Genomic DNA, 23,217 nt, shown 5'->3' on the forward strand with positions numbered 1-23,217 from the left:
TCGATAACCGCTAAACAAATACAAGTTTTCTATTTTTTGGAATCTCCACATAAAATTAAAGTGTTGGTTTTAGGCAATTAGATTTCCAAAATAAAGTTTTAGGATGGTTGAAGGCAATTTGTTTACACCAACCCCCTTACGATTAAAGAACTTAGATGCTAGGGGCGAAGCGACTGGTCACATATATTACAGAGGATTTTTATTTAATCTTTACGCGTTGTGGCCATTTTAGGCCTTGTTCTATGTAACACAGCAAAAAACTATCATTTTTGTAGGTAGTAAGGTAGTCTGTAAGTTATCAGTAACGTGAAATGCCATTATGTTTTTTATTGTCGGTTTTTAGATATTAGATAAGGCTTGCTAATAGTTGAACTTACTTTTATTTAAAATTTTGTCATTTTGAAAACTACCTACTAAAGAACTGTCCTTAAGGTTTGTCTCTGGTTATCCAAACTAACGTTCTAAGTTGATGTCTAAATAAGCAATTAACACTTTGATTACTTTTGATTTATTCTACCGTGCAATATTAATATTAATTATAATTAATGTATAAAGATAAAAAGTTAAATACAAACATACAAAATATACACAATAATGTAAAAATTCAACAATCAATAACAAGTTCGTAATTATAATAGTAAAGGCACAAACATTTAGAATGATTGAGATTTCTTGGACATTTTATTAAAAATGGTGTAAAAGGTTATAAAAAAAACATACGATTTTTAAAATGCAATCTTTAAATTCCATATTTTCTGTAAAGAATTGAGGGAAATATCTCACGCAGTAGGTGAATTTTTATTTGCACATAGAAATGTTAAAATTTAGCCATTCGTTAAAATATGTTAACCCCCTTAACAAAACGTAATTGAAAAATACCAAAATTGAACCCTAAAAAAATTCCACAAAAAAATTGTATTTGTCACGCCTTGTAAGAAAGGTCCCACCATTTTTTCTTTAACAATAGAAAATAATTATTTGTTATGCGGTAAAACTGTCGATACAAAACTTTTTCATGCATATCTGCATACTTTTTTATCATTAGAAAAGTCTTATTACTATTTACTGCTTTTTCGAAGCAATTAACTATATAAACAAGGATGACAACATCCATAAAAGCGAAGCTCTGATACGGAAGGACAAACGAACATTAACACTTGTAAAGTGTCAGAACTAGGGTTAGCAATCCGAATCCGACCCCCTCCCCTCTTTGAAGGCGAAGATCACCACCCCCATCATCTTGAAAATATGAAAAAACGCAGTTTTAGATTCTTCCAGTACCCGGTAAAATTTAATCCCTTACCTACTTTATTTAAAAAAAAAGCCTTTTAAATATTGCTAGATTCCGGAATCCGTCAAAAAATATAAGAATCTGGAATCCGCAGAGAATCCGTATTATTTTTGGACGGATTCTGGTAAGAATCCGAATCCGGTCCAAAAATTAGACAGATTGCCAACCCTAGTCAAAACTGAATAATCAGAATATAAATGTATAAAAGTCGAAACAAAAGTTGCTACCCTAATTATAGAAAAGCTTTGCTTTTAAAAATACAAGAAGTTTAACCTTAAAAATGTCATTGAGTATAAATTTAAAAAACATGAATATCACAAAAGTAGGTTGAGAAAACAGATAAAATTTGCCAGACCCAATAATTTTGTGTCTGCTAGGAACCACCATTAGAAGGTAATTTGTTAAAATTGGCACTGGGGTATTGTATTGTGTTTACTTGTGATAAACGAGTCAGTTTTTGGCACTAAATTGGTTAATGGTAAGCGAACATACATTACACAAATATACTTACATACAAAAAAATATTACATTTATACAAAACTAGGTATACATTTTTATGTACACACAACAATAGGTAAAAAAAAATAATATGTCTTTTTGGCGACAAGAATAAGTAGTGATTCATTTCGTTTATACAAAAATTTTTCAATAGATTCATTTCATTAAAAAATTCAATTAATCTTAGGCCATTAAAATAATTAAAAATTAGCATTTTTTTGTTAAAACAACTAAATGATTAAAAATTATTTTTATTATAGTAAGTGAATAAGTATTAACCAACACAATTAATGTTTCAAATGTAAATTTTATAAAAACAAGGATGACAACATACATAAAAGCGAAGCACTGAAACGGTAGGACAAACGGACATTAACGCTTGTATAGTGTCTGAACTGAATAATCAGAATATAAAAGTATAAGAGTCAAAGCAAAATTGTAAGTAAATTTGTTGAAAAACTGCTTGATATAGGATAATGTTTAAGGACATACTTACATTTTTAGGACTTGATTATAGAGTTGCTTCGCTTATAATATTGTACTTTGTTGTCTCAGGAATTAATATACCAAAAATCAGATCAAACGGATAAATAGTTCACATAAAAATTTGTTGTTTAAAAAGCAGAAAAATCAACATGTTTAAAATGGACGTACGGACATTCTGGTAATGATTATAGAGTTGCTACGCTTTCTAAATCGTACCTAATTACTACAGGAATTATCATGCAAAGTTTGAAATCGATAGGACAATTCTAACATGCCTAAATTAACGAATAAAAGCTATCTATCTCGGACGGACGGACCCTAATTATAGAAAAGCTTCGCTTTTAAAAACAATCAAAAATAATTAGGTATAATATCTATCTATACCTAATCTAAGTCTATAGTGCAAAACCTAAATTAAAAGCCAAGTATGCTTAGACACTTAATGTATTTTAACCCTATAAATAAGTTAATGCTACTTGAAACCTACGGGAAGCTTCATTAAAATAAGACTCATAATCTATGGCTATAACAATCTGTTCTTTTGTGCTGTTTAATAGTTAGTCACAAAATGAAATATCAAAATACATATAAAATTGTAAAATTGAAATACTCGTTAGTTGATGGTAAATGCAATAAGTGAAGAATTATAACTAAATATTGGTTTTAAGTAGGATAAACCTCGTCTAAATTTAATTATTACGTGATGTTGTCAGTTGGATACTAGTTGTAAGAAAGATATAGATAGAGTTATGAAGGCAAGAAGTTTGGTAATATTGTTTTAATTCTGAACTTGTTTAATTTTAATGCCAGCTGTTGGTGAAAACGGACAGACAAGGCAATCCTCTCCGTCCAGCTCAGCTTTGGACTTCTTTCTTTTCAGCGTAAACTGTCCATGCTTATATTTGTGCTTCGCTGTGGGCGTTAATGGGTAAAAATTCGGGTCTGATTGAATGTTGCGCTTCTCCATCATAATATCCCTACCAATAAGACTGGAGAAATGTATGTTTAGATGTCTTCTTAGCAAGCTCTTACTGGAGGAGATGGATAGAAGGGTTGCCAGAAGCTCAGCGTCAAACTTTGGTTCAAGGGCAACTAAAGCACCATGGACCCCGGAACCGCGCAGGTTAGGCGCGTACTCTGCAAGATCCACCTGGCGCAGCCACTCCATAACCCTGTGGTTGCTCCAGGATAAAATGTTGTTGTCATCTTCCTCTTCTGTTGCCCGGCGCTTCAGGAAATCTGGATCAAATTTATAATCTCGCAAAACTTGGATACCCCGTCGGATTGAACAGTGGTGTAAAAGAGTTGTCACCTTAAGATAACCTAAATCATCGACAGTTAAAAGATTCAACAAACGACCATCCACCCTACACTCCAAGAAGGACTCCTTGTATTGTGGCAGGCCAATGTCGTCCAGCCATCTGACCACCCAGGCACAGTCAAGACCACCGGCAGGATCTGGTCGTTTAGAGTCAATTTTAGCTTGCATGGCAAGAATAAGTTTCTTTCTGTGCAGTGGATTCTTAATTCCCAGCTTCACGTCCAGTTCTGTTCCTCCAAGTTTGGCAAGATCAGCTCCTGTACCAATATGTCTCTGAACCTCACCTGTGTATTGGCCCAGGCCCATAGTTTCCAGCCAGGTACACAACATATCAACGGACCAATCAGAGAATCTTTTCTTTTTCATAGTACTCATAAGGACAGAGTTAGCACCATTAGCACCGCTACTAAAGTTACTCCAGCCAAGTCTACCATTAACAGTTGCCCTAGAGTTGCCGCGAACAAACGCAGACGATTCTTTGCCTCCAGATGCCTGACTTCTGGCACGATCAGCTTCGAACCCACCTGAATTGCTTCTCCTAATCTTGCCTAATATTTTCTTGATGCTTCTAGTTGACCTTCCAGAGAGTGACACCATACTGGTGTCCATCTCATGCGAGGTATCGAACCCATTTTCATCATCCGACAGCACAACGGCCCCGCCTGCTCTATTGTTGTAAGAAGCTGCATGCGGGGAGGACAGAGAATTCTCATCAGGACTGCTCACAGGAGTCGGAGACCGTGGAAGGCCGCCACCTGCAGCCACTTGGCTGATCTGGCCAGAAATTGTGCGCGGCATTTTTGGAGTTGTGTTTCTATACTCTGCAATGTCTCGTTCAAGGCGGGCACACTTGAGTTTGAGGCCGGCAAGCTCGGTGCGTAGTTCACCAGTTTTAATTTCAGAGCCGCTCCGCAGGTTTCTCTCGCGTTCAAGTGATTCCTCAAGCTTAGCTGCCTTAACGTCTCTGTCGTGCAATTTTCTTTCTATAAATAAAAGATACTTAGGCAGATAGAAAAGTAATTTCATCTTAAAATAATTCTAAAATAGAAAAATTCAGATTTCATTAACATAGGGGCATGAAAACTTAATGGTATCAATATTGTTTACGTTTCACGCAATTTAACTCTTGTTCTTTTTAAATAAGAGATTATAGAGTAGGTCGAATTCTTGGGTACAAAAAATTATTACTATCTGTGCGAATTTTCAAAGGACTTATTAATTTTACTACCTAGGTACCTAGTTATAAAATACTAATTCAAAAGCTTACCAAGGTCTCTGATTTCTTTGGATTTACTCTCAATTTGATCTTCTAATACGGTAACTTGTAACTGTAAAGAGTCTTTATCTCGCTCTAGCTCTTGGGTTCTCTCCTAAATTCATAATATGATTTAAACATATTTATAAATATCATTAGGTAGTGTGAATTTCAACTAATTTCATCAAGAATTACCTACATGTATTAATTTTAATAAAAAATTTCTAGCTTAACTAAAAAATTGGATACTTTTTAAAGGATTAACATCACATGAGAATTTGCTTTGGATATCACAAGAAGAAATGCCATATTAATACTTTTACGAAGACAAATGTAACCGAGAACTGTTTTTAAAATTCAACATACCTACCTAGGTACTAAATTTTAAATGGATTAGAAAAAAAATTCAGGCAAAGAAACGATTTTAGAACCCTATGGGGTTCAATACTTTAGGGATACTTCCTGAAAAGCTATCTCAACCTTGACAAAACCTAACCTATCAGGTACGTCGTTTTAAAAGTTTTGGTCTAAATGCTATATGAGGGAGACTAGTTTTTCTTTACCTCTAATCTTGTAAGATCATGAACACCGTAGTTATCGTCTTGCTTCCACCACTGTTGTTGATACTAAAAGTAAAAACAAAATATTATTAAAATTATGTTTTCCGTTAATATCTCGCTAACCACTTCATTTATCATAATCTTTTTTAGGGAAGGTTCTCATAGGTCCCAGGATAGCTTTTATTACAATCTTGGGATGATTTTATACCATTTTCTGTGCCCCCCCCCCCTCAATAATATTGTTTTCGTTTAAAGAATAAATTAAATATTTAGCAAATAATAATACTCTTGTATTTAAATTTTAATCTCCAAAAGGGTTAATATTGTTTTTAATCTTTCCACCTCCATTGCTAACGGTTTCAACCAAAACCTCCCCCCCAGCCGCACAACCGTAGCCTCCATTGACCTTTCCAAAGCCTTCGACTGCATCCCAATCCATCTCCTTCTCCAAAAAATCTCCTCTTCAAACCTCCATCCAAACATCATCAGATGGCTGTCCTGCTACCTGCGTGGCAGAATGGCCTTCTGCTCCTACCAAAATACCAACTCCTCCCCCAGAATTGTCCACACTGGTGTCCCCCAAGGCTCTGTTATTTCCCCCGTCCTTTTCAACTTCTACATAGCAGATGCCCCCCACATCCCCCCTGCCACCACCTCCTCCTATGCCGACGACCTCAACTCCTTCCACTCCTCTCCTGACATCCCCCAGTCAGTTGAATCCATCAACTCCCACCTCTCCTCAATCGCTGACTGGGCCTCCACCAATGGCCTCTCCATCGCCCCCAACAAATCCACTGTCACCCTTTTCACTCCTGACCGTAAGCACCAATCCAACCTCCATCCTCAAGTCCAAATTAACGGCTCCATCCTCCCCCTTGAGAAAACCCCTAAGATCCTTGGAGTTACCTTTGACACCTTTTTCAATTTCAGTTCCCATGTCTCCACCATTTCCTCTAAAATTTCCTCCCGCCTCAGAATCCTTAAATGTCTGGCTGGCACCAAATGGGGCCACCAGAAGGAGACCCTCCTCACCACTTACAACACCCTCCTCCGCCCCATCACCACCTATGCCTGTCCTGTCTGGTTTCCTAACACCTCCAAAAACAACATTGACAAACTCCAAGTCCTCCAAAACCAAGCCCTCCGCATCTGTACTGGTTCCACCAAAAAATCCCCCATTAGCCACCTCCACCAAGAAACTAAAATCCTACCAGTACGGAACCACCTCTCCCTTTTATGCTCCCAGTACCTGGCCTCCTCCCTCCGTCCTTCCCACCCATCCTTCCCCAATGTCACAACCCCTCCTGGTCCTAGATCCAAGAAATCCACCCTCCAATCCATGTTCCTCCCGAATCTCCAACCTTTTCTCACCCCTGACAACACTCTCCTCCCTGCAAATTACAAATCCACCATCTCCCGACTCCACACCTCTGCAGTTACCCAAGCCATCAACTCCTACCCCCCTAATCCTGTCCTTAATCATGCCCCTCCCAACATCAACCCCTCTGAGATCCAACTTCCTAGGCACTACAGAACCATCCTCTCCCAATTAAGATCCAATTATTGTCCTAAGCTCCAAAGTTACCTGCATTCCATCAACGCTTCTCTTTCACCCAACTGCCCATCCTGCCCCAACAATCCTACCCCTGAAACAGTCCAACACCTCTTTTCCTGCCCTAATAACCCCACCAACCTAAATCCCATTGACCTCTGGCAAAATCCCACCCTCGTAGCTGCCTTCCTATCATCACACCCCAGTTTCACCAGCCTCCCTCCTCTTCAACGCCCCCCTCCAGAGCCCCCTCCATAAGCCTCCCCTCCCCCACCTACTGATGACAACCTGGACACGAATATGGACTATGAGCAGCCAATACAACAACAACAATCAATAAAGGTTTACTTAATTTTATCGTGTACCGTCTTATCCCTTAAGATCCCTAAATATTTTAGACAATTTATGTTGAAAACATAAAGTCCAACTTACCTTGTTTTGTGAATTTTTGTTACAATTAGACCTGTTGTTCATGAACCAATTCCAGATAAATTCTCGAGTTTCTGAATCAATCTGAAAATAATTACATTTAATTTTTGCTCAACTCAGAGCAGTATTTACACAATTTATTCTGAAAATATCGTATAATCAAAGTTTTAAAGGCTTATAGCTAATAGTAGGGTAGTATGAAAAAAAAAAATTTAGTAATTATACCTAAACAATTTACAAATATATTAATAATTTTAGTGCTTTTTTATTTTTTGGCTAGGTAAAAATTCTTACAGAAATTTTTTAAAAATATCTAAGAGCTCAGCATCTACCAACTTATTACAAATAATATCAACAAAATCTTTCAATTAAAAAAAAAAAAGAATTCAGATTTAAAGAAATGCATAGCTGCAATGCAAATAAAATATTCATGGGTTGTGTGCTTCATTTTGACATTCTTCATATACGGACAGTAAATATAGGTCACACAATAGAAGTTATAATAAATTATAGAGAAACAAGGATAAAAGTAAAACGTCCATAAAAGCGTAGCTATCTCTAAAATAATTTTTGATTAATTTAGGTTTTTTTGGTTCTGGGTATCCCGCAGTGTTATTGCACAGCAAGGATTAGGCAAATGAAAAGAAAAGCTTACCACACCCCCTTATTTTCAATTTATTTCAAATATAGGATGGGTTGGTGGGGGCGTATCACTGCTCTATAGGCACCTTGTGGCAGGGTTTCGGATCCGGATCCGGATCCGCAAGGATCCGCATATTTTTGAGTCCAAGGATCCGGATCCGGATCCGCAAAAAAATGCGGATCCGGATCCTTAGACTCCAAAAAATGCGGAAAAAATGGAAAAATCTACCTAAATTTATATAAAATCTCAGACATTCTCTTGATGAGAGCCAATCTTTAAGGTTTAGGTTCAGACTTGAAAATTAAAAGTATTTTTGACTTCGAATTAAAGAATAAAATTTTTTTGAAAAATTTGGTGATTTTATTTTTATTGTCAAAGATCCGGATCCGGATCCGCACTGACCAAATTTTGAGGATCCGGATCCGCATAAAATCAATGCGGATCCGCATATTTTCGAGTCCAAGGATCCGGATCCGCAAAAAAATGCGGATCCGGATCCTTGGACTCAAAAAAATGCGGAAAAAATGGAAAAATCTACCTAAAGGGGGGGGGGGGGGGGGGCGAAAGTGACACTTTTTGTAACCAAAACTAAAAGTCAACAAAGGAACTCAACTAAAAAAAGAGTTACAGGTCTGAGATTTTGCATGGCAGTTGCTTTATAGGGGTACAATATGGAACTGTGAAGAAACTGCGGCGCAACCGCTGAAAACCGCCGTTTCCCGCCGAAATTTTTTTTGCCTTTTCACGGCGGTTTTCGGCGGTTGCGCCACCGTTTTTTCACAGTTCCATATTGTACCCCTATAAAGCAACTGCCATGCAAAATGTCAGACCTGTAACTCTTTTTTTAGTTGAGTTCCTTTGACTTTTAGTTTTGGTTTCAAAAAGTGTCCCTTTTGCCCCCCCCCCCTTTATATACAATCTCAGACATTCTCTTGATGAGAGCCAATCTTTAAGGTTTAGGGTCAGACTTGAAAATTAAAAGTATTTTTGACTTCGAATTAAAGAATAAATATTTTTTGAAAGGTTTGGTGATTTTATTTTTATTGTCAAGGATCCGGAACTGACCAAATTTTGAGGATCCGGATCCGGATCCGCAAAAAATCAATGCGGATCCGAAACCCTGCTTGTGGGAAAGCATTACTTAATTGTAGATTAGGTTAAATACGTTGTCATTAAGCCCCATCAGTCTCGACGGCTTGGCAACCCAAAGTTGAAGTTAATAAAAATACCTAATAACTTTTTTCTTACGTTTATTCATGGATTACCTGCTTTGGATCATCTTTGGATGCATTTAATATTGCACGCTTCAAATTTTTCATGGCCTCAGATACACTTACAGTTACACCAGCAGACTCCTAAATAATAACAATTTATTTGATAAGTTTATATGTCAAGAATACCTACAGTACCTAGGTACTTTAGATTTTAGTAAAAAGAGTTAGGTAGGTATCTTTTTACATAATATCGTCCTATCGTTTGTTAGTATAATATGGGTATCAATAGACACTTCATGCTGATATTACTTAAGAATTCCCTTTAAATAAAAAACACTTCTAATCCCCGTATATTTATGACAATCTGATACAGAATATTAAAGTAAGTAACTTATTACAATTTTTTTCTTTGTGTACAAAATTCAAATAGTAAGGAAAAGATGAAAAAAATGTAAGACAAGAAAAAATTGACAACAATGTGTATGTATTGTATACCTACCATTTATATAGTAAAACAGCGTTTTTACTTAAATTTTATATACCTAGCTTAAAGTTTATGCTTTCTTCAGAAAGATACTCTATAGAATATATACCTGTATAGAAAAGTTATCAAACTGTGGAAGATCATATTTAGCACCCTGAATAATTCCATCCATCTGTTCTAGGGCAGCCTCTAGCATTCTAGAAGCCTCGGAGGCCACGCCTCCTTCGGCACGACCTCCATCATGTTGATACCCGCCACCAGCGCTGACTCCTCCCCCTCCCAACCTACGGACCCCGTCGGAATATATCTTTCCTGTCATATCCTCCATTTTTACCCAAAAAACTTCAGACCATTTTAGTCTGAAAATTTTTCATTTAATTTACACTTTACAGTATATATAGGATTATAACACATACATAATGGTATCAAAATTTTAACACATTGAAATTTCGATTGAACAATTACTTTAATTAAAGGGTAATTATTTTGCCTAGAACTTTTAAACTGGTAAATATATTAAAAACTAAGTAGGTATTTTTTTTGGTTTTCTGTATGTTATGATAATTCGACATCCTATGCATAAGAAAAGTTCTTTTATTCGTATATAAGTTAGAGGCAAAACAGATTTTCTACAGATGAAATATCTCTCTCACTAGAACATATAAAATAAGCATAAATAAATAGTATCAATATTAAAAGAGGACATAAACAATAACATATTCAATGGTACATACATTTTTTTCAGAGATTGTTAGAATTTTTTTTTTGGGTTCAAATTGGATTCATTTATACGAGTCTAGAAATCTTTTTCGTAATACAAATATTTATCATTTATTATCATGAATTATGTGAGATATTTTAAAAATTAACAATAGATACAGATTAACGTAGAGTTAGGATTGACAAATATTTGGGTAAAAAAGCGTCCTTCGCTTTGTAGGACAGTCTACAAAACTAAATAAAAAATAACTGTCTGAATTATTTCTTACGTCTTCTCCGTGAACAATAAAAAAAACAAATATTAAAGTATAAATAAAATATATAAATGACTTGTGTTCTTGAGACTTTTTATTTTAAGTAATTTCCTAATGAGAATAAATGTTGTAACAAAAGGGTTTGGTGTAATTTGTAGGTAAATGTACATTTAAATATAAGTAGTAAATTTTATTAAATCAATTGAATGTCTTTTAGATAAGGGGGGTGGGGGTGGCGCAATGACATCTGAACTTAAACAGTGAGCAAAGTGGTCTAAACAACAGGGGTGTATATTCTACATGGGAACCCCTGCTCAGGGGGGGGGGGAATAAAAAATAAGTGGTTGGAGGGAAAAAAAATGTAAAAATTAAGAAAACTGAAAACATTTTTTCCATTTCCCCCCCCCCCTCCTTGGTAAAAAAAAACTAAAAAACTGTGTGGTAGGAGGAATAAAACAAATAAATTATAGAGTTCTTTAAATATTTTTCCATTTTCGCCCCTAGAAAAAACTAGGGGGGAAAAAAAATAAAAAATTTTGTAGCAGGGGAAAAAAAATAAATTTTGTGCAGAATATACACCCCTGCTAAACAATGAGATAGATTGTTGAAACTTGGTACATAAGCCTAGTCCTATAGGTAATATATCTTAATGGCAAAAAAATCTAATTTTTTTTTTATATTTTTAGGTTAGGTACCTAAGTAAGAGAAACCCTGAGGAAATGGGGTTTTTAGGCCTTTATTGTCCTAATTTGATGTATACACTTCCCTTGCATTGTTTTTTCTTAGGTTTTTTTCTTGAATACACTGTGTTTATAAAATTCTGGTCCCCAACTTGATGAATCATCTTAAATAATGTCCCTACCTTATGAATAGACAGTGTATTTCAGAAAAAATCTCAAAAAAGGATAATAAAAGTAAGTTTCTACATCAAAATAGACCAAAAAAGCCCTAAAGATCCTATTTCCGCAAAGTTTTTCTAACCTAACCTAAAAAAAACTAGATTTTTTTCTCATTAAGATGTAGGTATTACCTATTGAACTATGTACCAAGTTTCAAAATTCTAGCTCAATATTTAGACCATTTTGCTCACTGTTTTATCTCAGAGGTCAATACGCCCCCCCCCCCTTCTTATTATAATTTTCACTTAAATATCCTACTGTAATCGTTTTAACAAAAAAGTCAATTTTTATATTGTTTTAAGTAGGTAAGATATTTTCTATGTAGGTAATACTAATAAAATTTTTATGAAGATTCTGAATGATAAGTATTCAATTTATAAAATCAGTGTTTAAAATAATATCTGACAGCATTATACAATATACATACATTCAAATCTTTTAGCTTATGATAATTTGTTTGAAACTTTGCTTACCTTCTAAGTTCTAAATGTAGGTAATGTCAGAATAAAGCAAATTAACATGTGATACAAATAGGTGAACTATTAAACAACTGAATCGGAGTAATAAAATCCCTCTGAAATCCACAGTTAGTGGATATCAGAGGCTGCACGACCTTTGTTCCAACTCCATAAGAGCACAGAGCTGGTTGACAAAGTTTCGAGGCGTGCAGACAAGGCTGTCATAAGGCCCCATCCTCGTTGATGCTAGATAAATATGAACGCGCGTTTACCGCCGCCGCTCGCTGCGATCTTCCAGGATTATTAGGTTGTTCGGGAGTTGTGTAGGGCAAGTGCACGCTGGGGTCATCCTCAGCCTTTCTTTTAGTCCCTCCAGAAGATTCCTGATCTACCTGGGAGAACTCATCAAACTCCTGGAGGGTGAGGCCCAGTTCCTCTGGGAATTGTTGCAGCTTCTCCCGTTCTCTTTCTTTCCTGGCCTTAACCTGCTGCATCATTTCTCCAATATTATGTTTCCTATCGGGGTACAACATTTCAAACCACTGAAAAGAATAGAAATATATTCCTATTAATTATTATAATCCTATATACCTAATAAACTGGTTTGGAACTAAATCTATTAAAAATTACCTAAAGTTTTCAAGTCAACGAATTAGATTACGTTGTAAAAATTGGTTTGTTTTGACAATATGAAATAAAATAAAGTAGTCATGTCTGACATATTATCGACAGTATAACATTATGACTTATATGGGGGTGCGCCCCTGGCATCTAGCATAAAAAATTCTAGCGCCATTTTAGGGCCTACAAGAATCTTTACTGTAAAGGAGAACCATAACGGTACCTAATCAGTGAAAAAATGATATAGTTCTTACCTCTTGACTATTTCTTTTCGGGATCTTGTCATTTTTGTGAACACTTGTACTTAAATGCTTGGGTATGTCAGCGCGGGCCTAACACAAAAAAAAGTTTAATAGGTAGATGTCAAGAGTTTTTGTAACTACTCTAACATTTTTGAAAATGGAAACCTAAAGAGTGGAGGGGGAATTATGTAAAGATATTATAATAACGACTTAAAGTAATAAAAGAAGACTATCCACGAACAAGAGCAAGTGATTCTAAGCATCTTCCAGCATTGACCCATAGTATTTTTAAAAGCGAAGCTTTTCTATAATTAGGGTCGGTCCGTCCGTCCGTCCGTAACAGATAGCTTTTTTTTTGTTAATTTAGGCATGTTAGAATTGTCCTATCGATTTCAAATTTTGCATGGTGATTCCTTTAATAGTTAGGTACGATTTAGAAAGCGTAGCAACTCTATAATCATCACCAAAATGTCCGTACGTCCATTTTAAACATGTTGATTTTTTTACTTTTTTAACAACAAATTTTTGTGATCTAATCATCCGATTGATCTGATTTTTGGTATATTGATTCCTGGGACAACAAAGTATAATGTAATACCTAAGCGAAACAACTCTTTAATCAAGTCCTAAAAATGTAAGTATGTCCAAAAACATTATCCTGAATCAAGCAGTTTTTCAACAAATTTACTTACAATTTTGCTTTGACTCTTATACATTAATATTATGATTATTCAGTTCTGACACTATATAAGTGTTAATGTCCGTTTGTCCTACCGTTTCAGTGCTTCGCTTTTATGGATGTTGTCATCCTTGTTTTAGTAAATATAATACTAGGTTATTGTATAATATTTGCTTTATCGACAAAAAAGTTAGGTTTCACAATGATTTTATATGAAAAAAAACTTCAAAATGTTAAGCATTGTTTGGTGCAATATCATCGAATGTTTTGATGAGTTCAAACTGTTGTTTAAAAGCTTTGACACAAAAGTATAATATTGTGATTACAAATGTATATTTAGAAAAAGGGTTGGTAACTTGAACAGTTTAATTAATGTACTTTTGCAATTTACAACATTTGATGCTTTTCTGCAGTGTTATTTTATTTTGACCTTTGAACTCAACAAAGCATTTGATGATATTGCTTTAAAAGTTGCTTTACATTTCAAAGTTTTTTTCATATAAAACCATGGTGTAACCTAACTTTTTAGTCGGTAAAGCAAATATTAAACATAAACCTAGTATATTCACTAAAAAAATGCTATGGGTCAATGCTGGAAGATGCTTAGAATCACTTGCTCTGGTTCGTGGATAGTCCCCTTTAGTTATTTTTATTGCAGTACTAAGTGTCTATATAAATAAAAAATCATAGGCCATGTCCGAAATTAGCCTTTAGTAAAAGGAGACAGTTTGATTCAATAGATAAGAATCCGCGAAAGAAAGAATATTCCTATACCTGGAATCTTTTGTGGCAAAGCGGACATTCAAACGGCCATTCTGACTCGGGTTTGTGTGTGAGAAGGTGTTTCTTGATGGCACCTGGTCCTGACAACCCTTTGCCACACTCAGGACACTTGGTCTTCTTCTCATTGTGTGTTCTTTGTATATGTACCTCCAAACTTTTGTAAACTTCGAACCTGGCAGTACAGTGGGGGCAAGGATGTATAGCTCTCTCAGTTTTCACTGTAATCAGAGATTCAACTTTCTTTAATCCTGTTAGGGTCCAGGAGTTTGGGTTGTATTTACGCACTCCTTAAATAAAAAAAAAGGAAATTATTTTCACCTATTTATAGACCTTTTATTGCATGTTGTTTTATATAGAAGACTAAAACAAGTTCCTAAATAAAAAAAAATATTATTTAGACTACCTAGAACTTTAATTTAAAAGAAAATTTTGAAGAAGTCTTAGGTATATTCTACAATCTACTCTTAAATTTATTCTTCTTCTGAATTTGTGGATTCTGGACAATTATGAATACAATAGGTATCCAAGTTTTTATTATTTCCAAACAAATTTTGAAGAAGTACCTATTCGGTATAGTTATTCTACTCTTAATTTTTTTCTTCTGAATTTTTAAATTCTGAATAATTGTGAACAAATTTCTTACACACACTTTTTTTATTATTTCCAGACAAATGTCTAAAATTACCTTCAATCAAAGCTGTGGGTTTATTTGTCTTGGCTGGCACTTGATCCATTGAAACAACCTTTCCCCTGTGTACTACCATACCAGGACCAATCAATGGTTTTTTTACGACAGTGGTGCTTTCTTCACACCGTTTATATGGAACAACTTCTGCCACAGGCGTTTCTTTTTTGATAGCATCAGTTGATATGGGTAGAATGACATTTTGACTATCTTTGTCTAATGTAGCTGGTTTACTTCTCTTTTTGGCAAGTGACATCTTTGGTAAAGCTATCTTTTTAATACCATTTCCCAAATCACCCGAGTTAGAGTTGGATTTGCGTTTCAGTTTCCTTTTACGTTTCTTCAGCAGAGAGGCTCTCTTAGTTCTTGGGGGTGATTGGTGTGAAATGTTCTCTGAAGGTTCAGCTTCATCATCAAAGTTCCCATCTCTATCCATGTTTCCATCCCCATCCTCATCTCCGTCATCACAGTCAAGTCTAGAGAGGATCTTTGGAGCTTCCGACAAGTGAAATCCACCAATGCGTTCTGTCCCATCTTCAGCGTTGTCCATGACTATAGTTGGTTCTTCATCATTGAATACATGAGTAGATGAGCCCTGTTCATGTCCGTTCTCATTTTCGTCCTCGTCAGAGTCAATGAGATCTACTATGTCAGGCGTGGGAGCCGGAGGAACTTCAAGCTCAACAATATCAGAGGATGGAGTCATTCTGCCATCAAAAGTTTGAGCAGGACCGGTATCATTGTCCTCCAACCTTGTATCAATGGCCTGTTCGGCCGTTGAATCTTGGGCTGACACAACTTCTGATTCTTGAAACTTGTCGGTATCTGTTACTTGAGATTCGTCGACGGGAAGACCCAATTGTACATGCTGCCTAAATCCTCCAGTCTCGTAAGAAATATTTCCATTTTGTGAACCCTGACAATTATTTGTATTAAAGATTACCTATCGAAAATTTCAGATATCAATATAACTATAAATTTTGTATAGATTCACCAAACAACAAAAACATGTGAATAGGTTTTCAATATTTTGTTAAATTTCATAATGAAATGTGTAGGTATATATGTATGGGTTTTTGTATATTTTCTACTTTGCTTAAATACAAATAATTTCCTGAGTTGAGTTTGTTGCATTGTTTTGATTGCCATTGGATGTCCCAGATCCTTTGTTTGATCTCCTTCCACTTCCACCAGCAGAACCGTCAGGTCCCGTGTCTGGATCCAGCCATCCTTCTGGCGGAGCCTCAAGGTTCAGAGCACCTAGATCAATGTTGGCGTCCAAACGAAAAACGTTCTTGATGATCTCTTTGACATGCCACACTAGACGAATTTTCATTTTTAATTCATAATTTCTATCATTTCTTAATTAAATATGTAGAAATTTTCCAAGTTTTGTGCATTTAATCGTCCGTACATTGTAACTCTAAGCTCAAATTGTAAATGCAAATGGTCATTTGTTGTATTTAAGGGACACATATTCCCGTAAAATCTAGTGGCTAACGTATGTATAGAAACATCCTGCATTGCTAAAAATTCCTGTAGAGCTTCCTATAAACAGGAGATAAGAAGAAGTTCATTTGGAATGAATATCAAAATCTTATTGTCTACCTTTTGACATTAAAATAGCGCAATTTGCCGTTAATTTGTTGTGATTTTTATTCTTATATTAACATCGACGATAATACTAATTATGTATTTAAAACTTATAAATGAAATGATTTATAAAATTGCCTAGATAGTTTTTGTATAGCTCTTGATTGGTGACAGTCAATTTACCACTGTACATAAACCTAAAATATTAATAGTTTGTTCATTTAAGTTAAACTGGTGGTTTTTAGAGGGAGAAAGACATTTGATCCAGACACCGTTCTACTTTGTATTATAAATATTTCAGCCTATTGGTTACTAATCTAGTTTAGTGAAGTAATGGGTTTAGCCACAATCCAAACTACAGGTCTTGGACGACGATGGTAAGGAAAGGAAGAATAAAGAAATTCCTCTCCAAAAAACGGCACAAATTATCACTTCGCATAGTTAAGACTTGCAGTTCAATGAGTTTGTTGTCTACAGAAAGAATTTAAAAGAAAGATTTGGTTCAGGTCCAACCATGTAATACCTTTTGAGGTTATGAAAGGTAACATCTATAATACAAAGTAGAACGATGTCTGTCCGTCTGTCTGTCCGTCTGAAGCTTAAGATCTCAGTAACCACTGAACCGATTGAGCTCTACTCTTCAGGGAATATACCTACTGGTCCTGTGATGGTTTTAAGCTATTTTCTTGGGGGGTGGGACACCCCCAACCCCCCCCAAAAATGAAAATACCCCCCCCCCAAAAAAAATTTTTTTTTACTTTTTCTTTTTAAATCTAAAATACGAAAAATTAAGTTGATCAAACCTCTTGGGGCAAAGCCCCTAGAGGCTAGGGGAGAAGCCGCTAGTTTAACATAAAGTAATACAGTGTGTTTATATGAGAACTTTTTTGAAAGCAATTTTACCCCACTTATGGTTATCAGAATTTAATAATTAATGGCTTTTTTTCTTCGTTTTTTAATACAAATAATAAAACAACAAAAAAATATTACAGTTTTTTTTAACAAGCACAGTAAAATGTAAAATTTAAAACTTGGATGTCAACATCTAAAAATGGTTTTAGCGCATTTTTCTTATGTTCAAATCTTCTACCTTTTGCAAGAATGGCTTCAAAACGCTTCAAAGTTGAGATATAGAGCTAAAAATTGATGCAGATACTATTGAGGACATGTACTAGAATAAATCAAAGTTTGAAAGCCATATCTCAATCACGGAGGGAATACTGGCCCCCTAAAGTCGACTACTGAAAATCAAATTTTTTTCTTGCAAAGGGTAGAGGATTTGAGCATAAGAAAAATGCGATAAAATCATTTCTAAGTTTTGAATTTTAGATTTTACTGTACTTTTTAATTAAAAAACTGAAATATTTTCTTAATGTTCTATTAATTGCATTAAAAAACGAAGAAAATAAGCCATTAATCAATAAATTTTGATAACTATAAGTTGGATAAAATTGCTTTTAAAAAAGTTCTCATAAAAAACACACTGTAAATCATTCGGCGGTTTCCCTAAAAGTTCCTTCTCGAGCACAGAACCACCACAAAACTGTAGAATAAATTAAAAATAAGGAGGAGGGGAGAGTTATAGTTTTTCGTTTATTTGTTTATCCCTTTGGATCCGGTTAGGTTATTTTGGGAGTAAATTACACAAGAATTGCGGGTACAGCTTGTAATATAACTTAGATTAAATTGTGCCGAAGCCTACCAATCAAAGATTAGTCAAAGGATTGTTACGTCCAATCTCCGTGCGCGTCTGAATCCTAATCAGATAATAAGGGCAACAAACATTCACGGGTTATATGGGGTCCTAGCTAGGTAGCAAGACGGGTATAGGGCCACCGACGAGAATTTGTTATAGGTAAAAGGGACTTCTCCCCCACACATTTTAAAAATATGCTCGTTTAGCCGTTTTTTTGGCTATTTTTAGGGCAAATCTGTCATAAATTACGTAGGAATCGAATTTTTGAAACATACTTTTGCTTTAAATCGTGTGAAATGATACAAAAAAAAAACATTTTTTAGATTTCTAGTACCAGCAACTACCGACTAGAACCGTTTGAAAACGTTTTGGAGCGGAAAAGAATATTATGTGGAGATAGGATTCGTGATGGATTTGAATTAAAAAAGGCTAACGGCTGAGCCGCCAGCCGTTACTTTTCCAACTTTTTGTTCGATTTAGGGAAAATAGACCTACCAAGGATTACTCATGCGAAATTTCAGATTAAAATTTGAATTCGAAGTGCCATTTATACATTGATTACGAATTGGTTGCATTAACCCCCCCCCCCCCCCGCCAGCCGTTACTTTTCCAACTTTTTGTTCGATTTAGGGAAAATAGACCTACCAAGGATTACTCATGCGAAATTTCAGATTAAAATTTGAATTCGAAGTGCCATTTATACATTGATTACGAATTGGTTGCATTAACCCCCCCCCCCCCCCTCCCCCTTAGTGTAAGAATTATTATGGACAACCCTTTGCAATTGATAGCATTTCATTTACACTTACCTAAGTACTCTTTCTACATATTTAACTTTTATTCCGGGCAATATTATTTCTGCCATCTCTGCGGCTTCGCTTTGTTTCAAAACACTTGTCAAAAACTAAAACATATCCAATTAAATATATATAGATATAACTCACACATTGATTTCAGAATAAAGGTAAAGCTAGAGACAAAATTAACATACTAAGGCATAACGATGTTTATGTTAAATATTTGCATATGTGTACGTAGTAAAAATTTTCTTTGCAATGATTTTGTTACTAAATAAATGAATAAATGAAATAAGCAAAGGGGGGGGGGGAAAATGTGGTGACTCGTGCCACGACATACCAGCAATTTTATTTTGGGTGCTACTCCCTTAGTTTTAGAGATAATTGGGTGAAATCTTTTGGGCTGGGTCACTAATTACCCCAACTAGAGGTATCTTTCAAAAATAACGGTGGCGGGTCCGCCGCTCCCGCCGTTCGCCGCCATTTTCCGCCGCCGCCAAAAAAAATTTTTTTTATTGCATTTCTCGCCGAATTAGGCCATTTGGAATCATTTGAGACCATGTTATTTTTTTCAAAAATTTTTCCCCTTATAACCAACCCTGCGGGGGGACTTAGTCATTTTTTTCAAATTCTCGTTTATCAAGGTATATCTTAAATTCAGTGCCTCTCCTAAGCTTTTAAAGATATTTAGACAAAACCTTTTGAGGTAGATCAGTAAAAAATATTTGAATATAAAATGGCGGCGGTACCGCCGCTCCCGCCGTCCACCGCAATTTTCCGCCGCCGCCGCCAAAATTTTTTTTATTGCATTTCTCGCCGAATTAGGCAATTGAGACCATATTATTTTTTTCAAAAATTTTTCCCCTTACAAGCCGTCCTGTGGGCGGCGGAAAATGGCGGTGGATGGCGGGAGCGGTGGTACCGCCGCCATTTTTGATTCAAATATTTTTTGCTGATCTACCTCAAAAGATTTTGTTTCAATATCTTTAAAAGCACAGGAGAAGCACTGAATTTAAGTTATACCTTAATAAACGAGAATTTGAAAAAAATGACTAAGGTCAGTAAAAAATATTTGAATAAAAAATGGCGGCGGTACCGCCGCTCCCGCTGTCCACCGCCATTTTCCGCCGTCGCCGCCAAAATCATTTGAGACCATATTATTTTTTTCAAAAATTTTTCCCCTTACAAGCCGTCCTGTGGGCGGCGGATAATGGCGGTGGATGGCGGGAGCGGTGGTACTGCCGCCATTTTTGATTCAAATATTTTTTTGCTGATCTACCTCAAAAGATTTTGTTTCAATATCTTTAAAAGCACAGGAGAAGCACTGAATTTAAGATATACCTTAATAAACGAGAATTTGAAAAAAATGACTAAGTCCCCCCTGCAGGGTTGGTTATAAGGGGAAAAATTTTTGAAAAAAATAACATGGTCTCAAATGATTCCAAATTGCCTAATTCGGCGAGAAATGCAATAAAAAAAATTTTGGCGGCGGCGGCGGAAAATGGCGGTGGACGGCGGGAGCGGCGGTACCGCCGCCAATTTTAATTCAAATATTTTTTACTGATCTACCTCAAAAGGTTTTGTCTCAATATCTTTAAAAGCTTAGGAGAGGCACTGAATTTAAGATATACCTTGATAAACGAGAATTTGAAAAAAATGACTAAGTCCCCCCGCAGGGTTGGTTATGAGGGGAAAAATTTTTGAAAAAAATAACATGGTCTCAAATGATTCCAAATTGCCTAATTCGGCGAGAAATGCAATAAAAAATTTTTTTTTGGCGGCGGCGGAAAATGGCGGCGAACGGCGGGAGCGGCGGACCCGCCGCCGTTTTTTTTGAAAGATACCTCTAGTTGGGGTAATTAGTGACCCAGCCCAAAAGATTTCACCCAATTATCTCTAAAACTAAGGGAGTAGCACCCAAAATAAAATTGCTGGTATGTCGTGGCACGAGTCACCACATTTCCCCCCCCCCCCTTTACTTAATAGATTCTTTACAAAAACGTATTAACAATAAAAAAGCGAAAAAATGTACCTTGCTTTGGGCTGCAAGAAAGAGTCTGTTTGCCATGGTGGTGCCATCATCACAAACAAGCACAACATCTGGATGAAATTTATTTGCTTGGTATTCTTTCCAAAGCTTCTTTTTCAAATAGGAATTTGGACCTATGTGTATAGACGGCATTTTTAACTCTAAAAATAAACAAAATTGGATTAAATAAAAATTTTGTTGGAATAAATAAAATGTGTATTATGTATTTACTACTTTATGTAGGAATAGCTATGTCTTGCCATTAAATCATCACATTTCTATATGTTTTATTTTATAATGTTTTATTTTTTGTCATCTTCTTTTTCTTCTATCATTGTTTGAACTCTCAAAGCTGGAGATAAAAATTTTCGCCTCCGCTGGAAAATAATTTTCTTTTTAAATTCACTTGCATTGTTATTTAATTTTATGTCTTTTGTTATATTTTGCTCAGAGAATTTTGAATGACTATCAATGATTGTCTTTTTTTCATTAACAGTATTTTTAATATTTCTAGATCTTCTTGATGATAAGAAAGAATCAAGATCTGTAAATTCATTGCTACATCTTACTCTTGACGTTATCCTGAGAAAAAAAAACAATGAATAAAGATTAAATAAGCCAAAAAAACATAAACTAATTTTCATATAATTTAGTTTCGCCAAATCTATTTCGATACCTGAAAAAGTTAATGCAACTGCCCCTCATTTTCCACAATATGAAAAAGATTTTGCCTGAAAAATTGAAAACTGGGTATAAAATTCATAAATGAAATCATTTACTTTCACTATGAAAATACTATTGATTGGTATGTAATTTTCTTATTAGTGTCCAAAGATAATAACAAATGTGGCTTTACTCCTAGTCACATAAAAGGGAAAATATATTCCTTCACTTATTAATTTTATCTAACACGAGAATTTAAGGGGAGGAGTTAACTAGGATATCTTCTTAAGGGTCAATCATAATTTTAGAAAATATTAACACCTGGTTAGATTATGTTTACCTTAATCCTGCCAAATTCATTAGATACTAATATTTAAGAAAACCAAAAAGATCTCCCCAGTTTATGAAATATATTACGAGTGGATCGCACCAGCTTATATACCAATAACGAAATTAATTCGGGAAAAAATCACGAAACCTATACGTGTTTTTCAGCTGTCGTTGGGGGCCTCTCCATTTGCCCCCTAAATATTTTTTTAGATTTTTTTTGTTAGTTGGTTATACGTACATTATACCTGGGATCGCATGAACACACATACACTATATATTGTTTACTTCATAATAAATAAAAAGAAGGATTTATAAAAAATAATCATAAACATTGAGATTAAATCGTTATAATTAATAAACTTTTCAATAACTTCAAATTAGAAACAAACAAAAAACATTATTGAAATCGAAAGTAAATTCGAGCGGCATTTTTTGCAAAGTATTTTTGACCCAATTTGGCTAAATTGAGATATGAGTATTTAATAATCTTTTTTTGCACTATTTTAAAGCCTAATTAAAAGTTATATGCCCTAAATTAACATAAGTACATATTCTGAGGAAACCAAGCAAAATAACGATTTTTTTAACGTATTTTTAATGCAATAACTTTTTAACTTGACTTGATTGACATTGTTGTTTTGTTTGCAATAGGGAAGGGGTAAATTTTATTTGACCATTTATTCTCTTCGTCTTATATCATTTTAAGAAAATAAACATATCAATAAATTCTTATTACAATTATATATCAAAACTATTGAAAAAAATTATGCTGATAAAAAGAGACTAAAGAAAACTTTAATAAGTTAGTATAGTTTTTTTTTTAATGACATTTTATTGAATAGAGAATAAAAGTTACAATAGATTTTGTCCTATTTATTTAGGTTCGATTGACGCATGCGCAGAACTCGAACAACTGTAACGCGGCATTCAGCTAATTGTTACGCATGCGCATATTGACAAGACGCAACTTTTACTTATTTATATAATTTGTGAAAATAATTTCATTATTCTATTTTATTTTTCAAAAATATTAGC

The 23,217-nt window shown here is 35.0% G+C and overlaps 2 protein-coding genes across 7 annotated transcripts; both read right to left on the bottom strand.

The window, feature by feature from the left end:
* Positions 1-492: 492 nt before the first annotated feature.
* Positions 493-11,008, bottom strand: LOC145317079 (liprin-beta-2-like). 6 transcript variants are annotated; one of them, XR_013878895.1, is made up of 8 exons: positions 9,843-11,008; positions 9,301-9,390; positions 7,396-7,476; positions 5,415-5,477; positions 4,864-4,966; positions 1,565-4,579; positions 948-1,086; positions 493-737 (listed from the first exon to the last, which is right to left on the bottom strand). XR_013878895.1 is itself a non-coding variant. In XM_080157965.1 (6 exons), exons 1-6 carry the CDS (start codon positions 10,059-10,061, stop codon positions 3,054-3,056), a joined length of 2,082 nt encoding a protein of 693 aa, XP_080014091.1. In that variant the 5' UTR covers positions 10,062-11,008; the 3' UTR covers positions 493-3,053. The 6 variants fall into 6 exon arrangements, 1 of the variants encoding a protein (XP_080014091.1); XR_013878894.1 differs by having other exon boundaries at positions 493-755; XR_013878891.1 differs by having other exon boundaries at positions 493-1,086.
* A 960-nt stretch (positions 11,009-11,968) lies between these two features.
* LOC145317076 (uncharacterized) lies at positions 11,969-22,827 on the bottom strand. The gene is made up of 9 exons (XM_080157964.1): positions 21,866-22,827; positions 21,193-21,771; positions 19,173-19,267; positions 16,806-16,864; positions 16,188-16,394; positions 15,075-15,989; positions 14,381-14,676; positions 12,940-13,017; positions 11,969-12,606 (listed from the first exon to the last, which is right to left on the bottom strand). The coding sequence occupies exons 2-9, from the start codon at positions 21,340-21,342 to the stop codon at positions 12,286-12,288; spliced, it is 2,121 nt and encodes a 706-aa protein (XP_080014090.1). The 5' UTR covers positions 21,343-21,771; positions 21,866-22,827; the 3' UTR covers positions 11,969-12,285.
* Between the last annotated feature and the right edge of the window lie 390 nt (positions 22,828-23,217).

The sequence above is a fragment of the Acartia tonsa genome, chromosome 4 (genome assembly GCF_053477335.1).
Source record: "Acartia tonsa isolate MP-2025a chromosome 4, ASM5347733v1, whole genome shotgun sequence".
NCBI lineage: Eukaryota > Metazoa > Arthropoda > Copepoda > Calanoida > Acartiidae > Acartia > Acartia tonsa.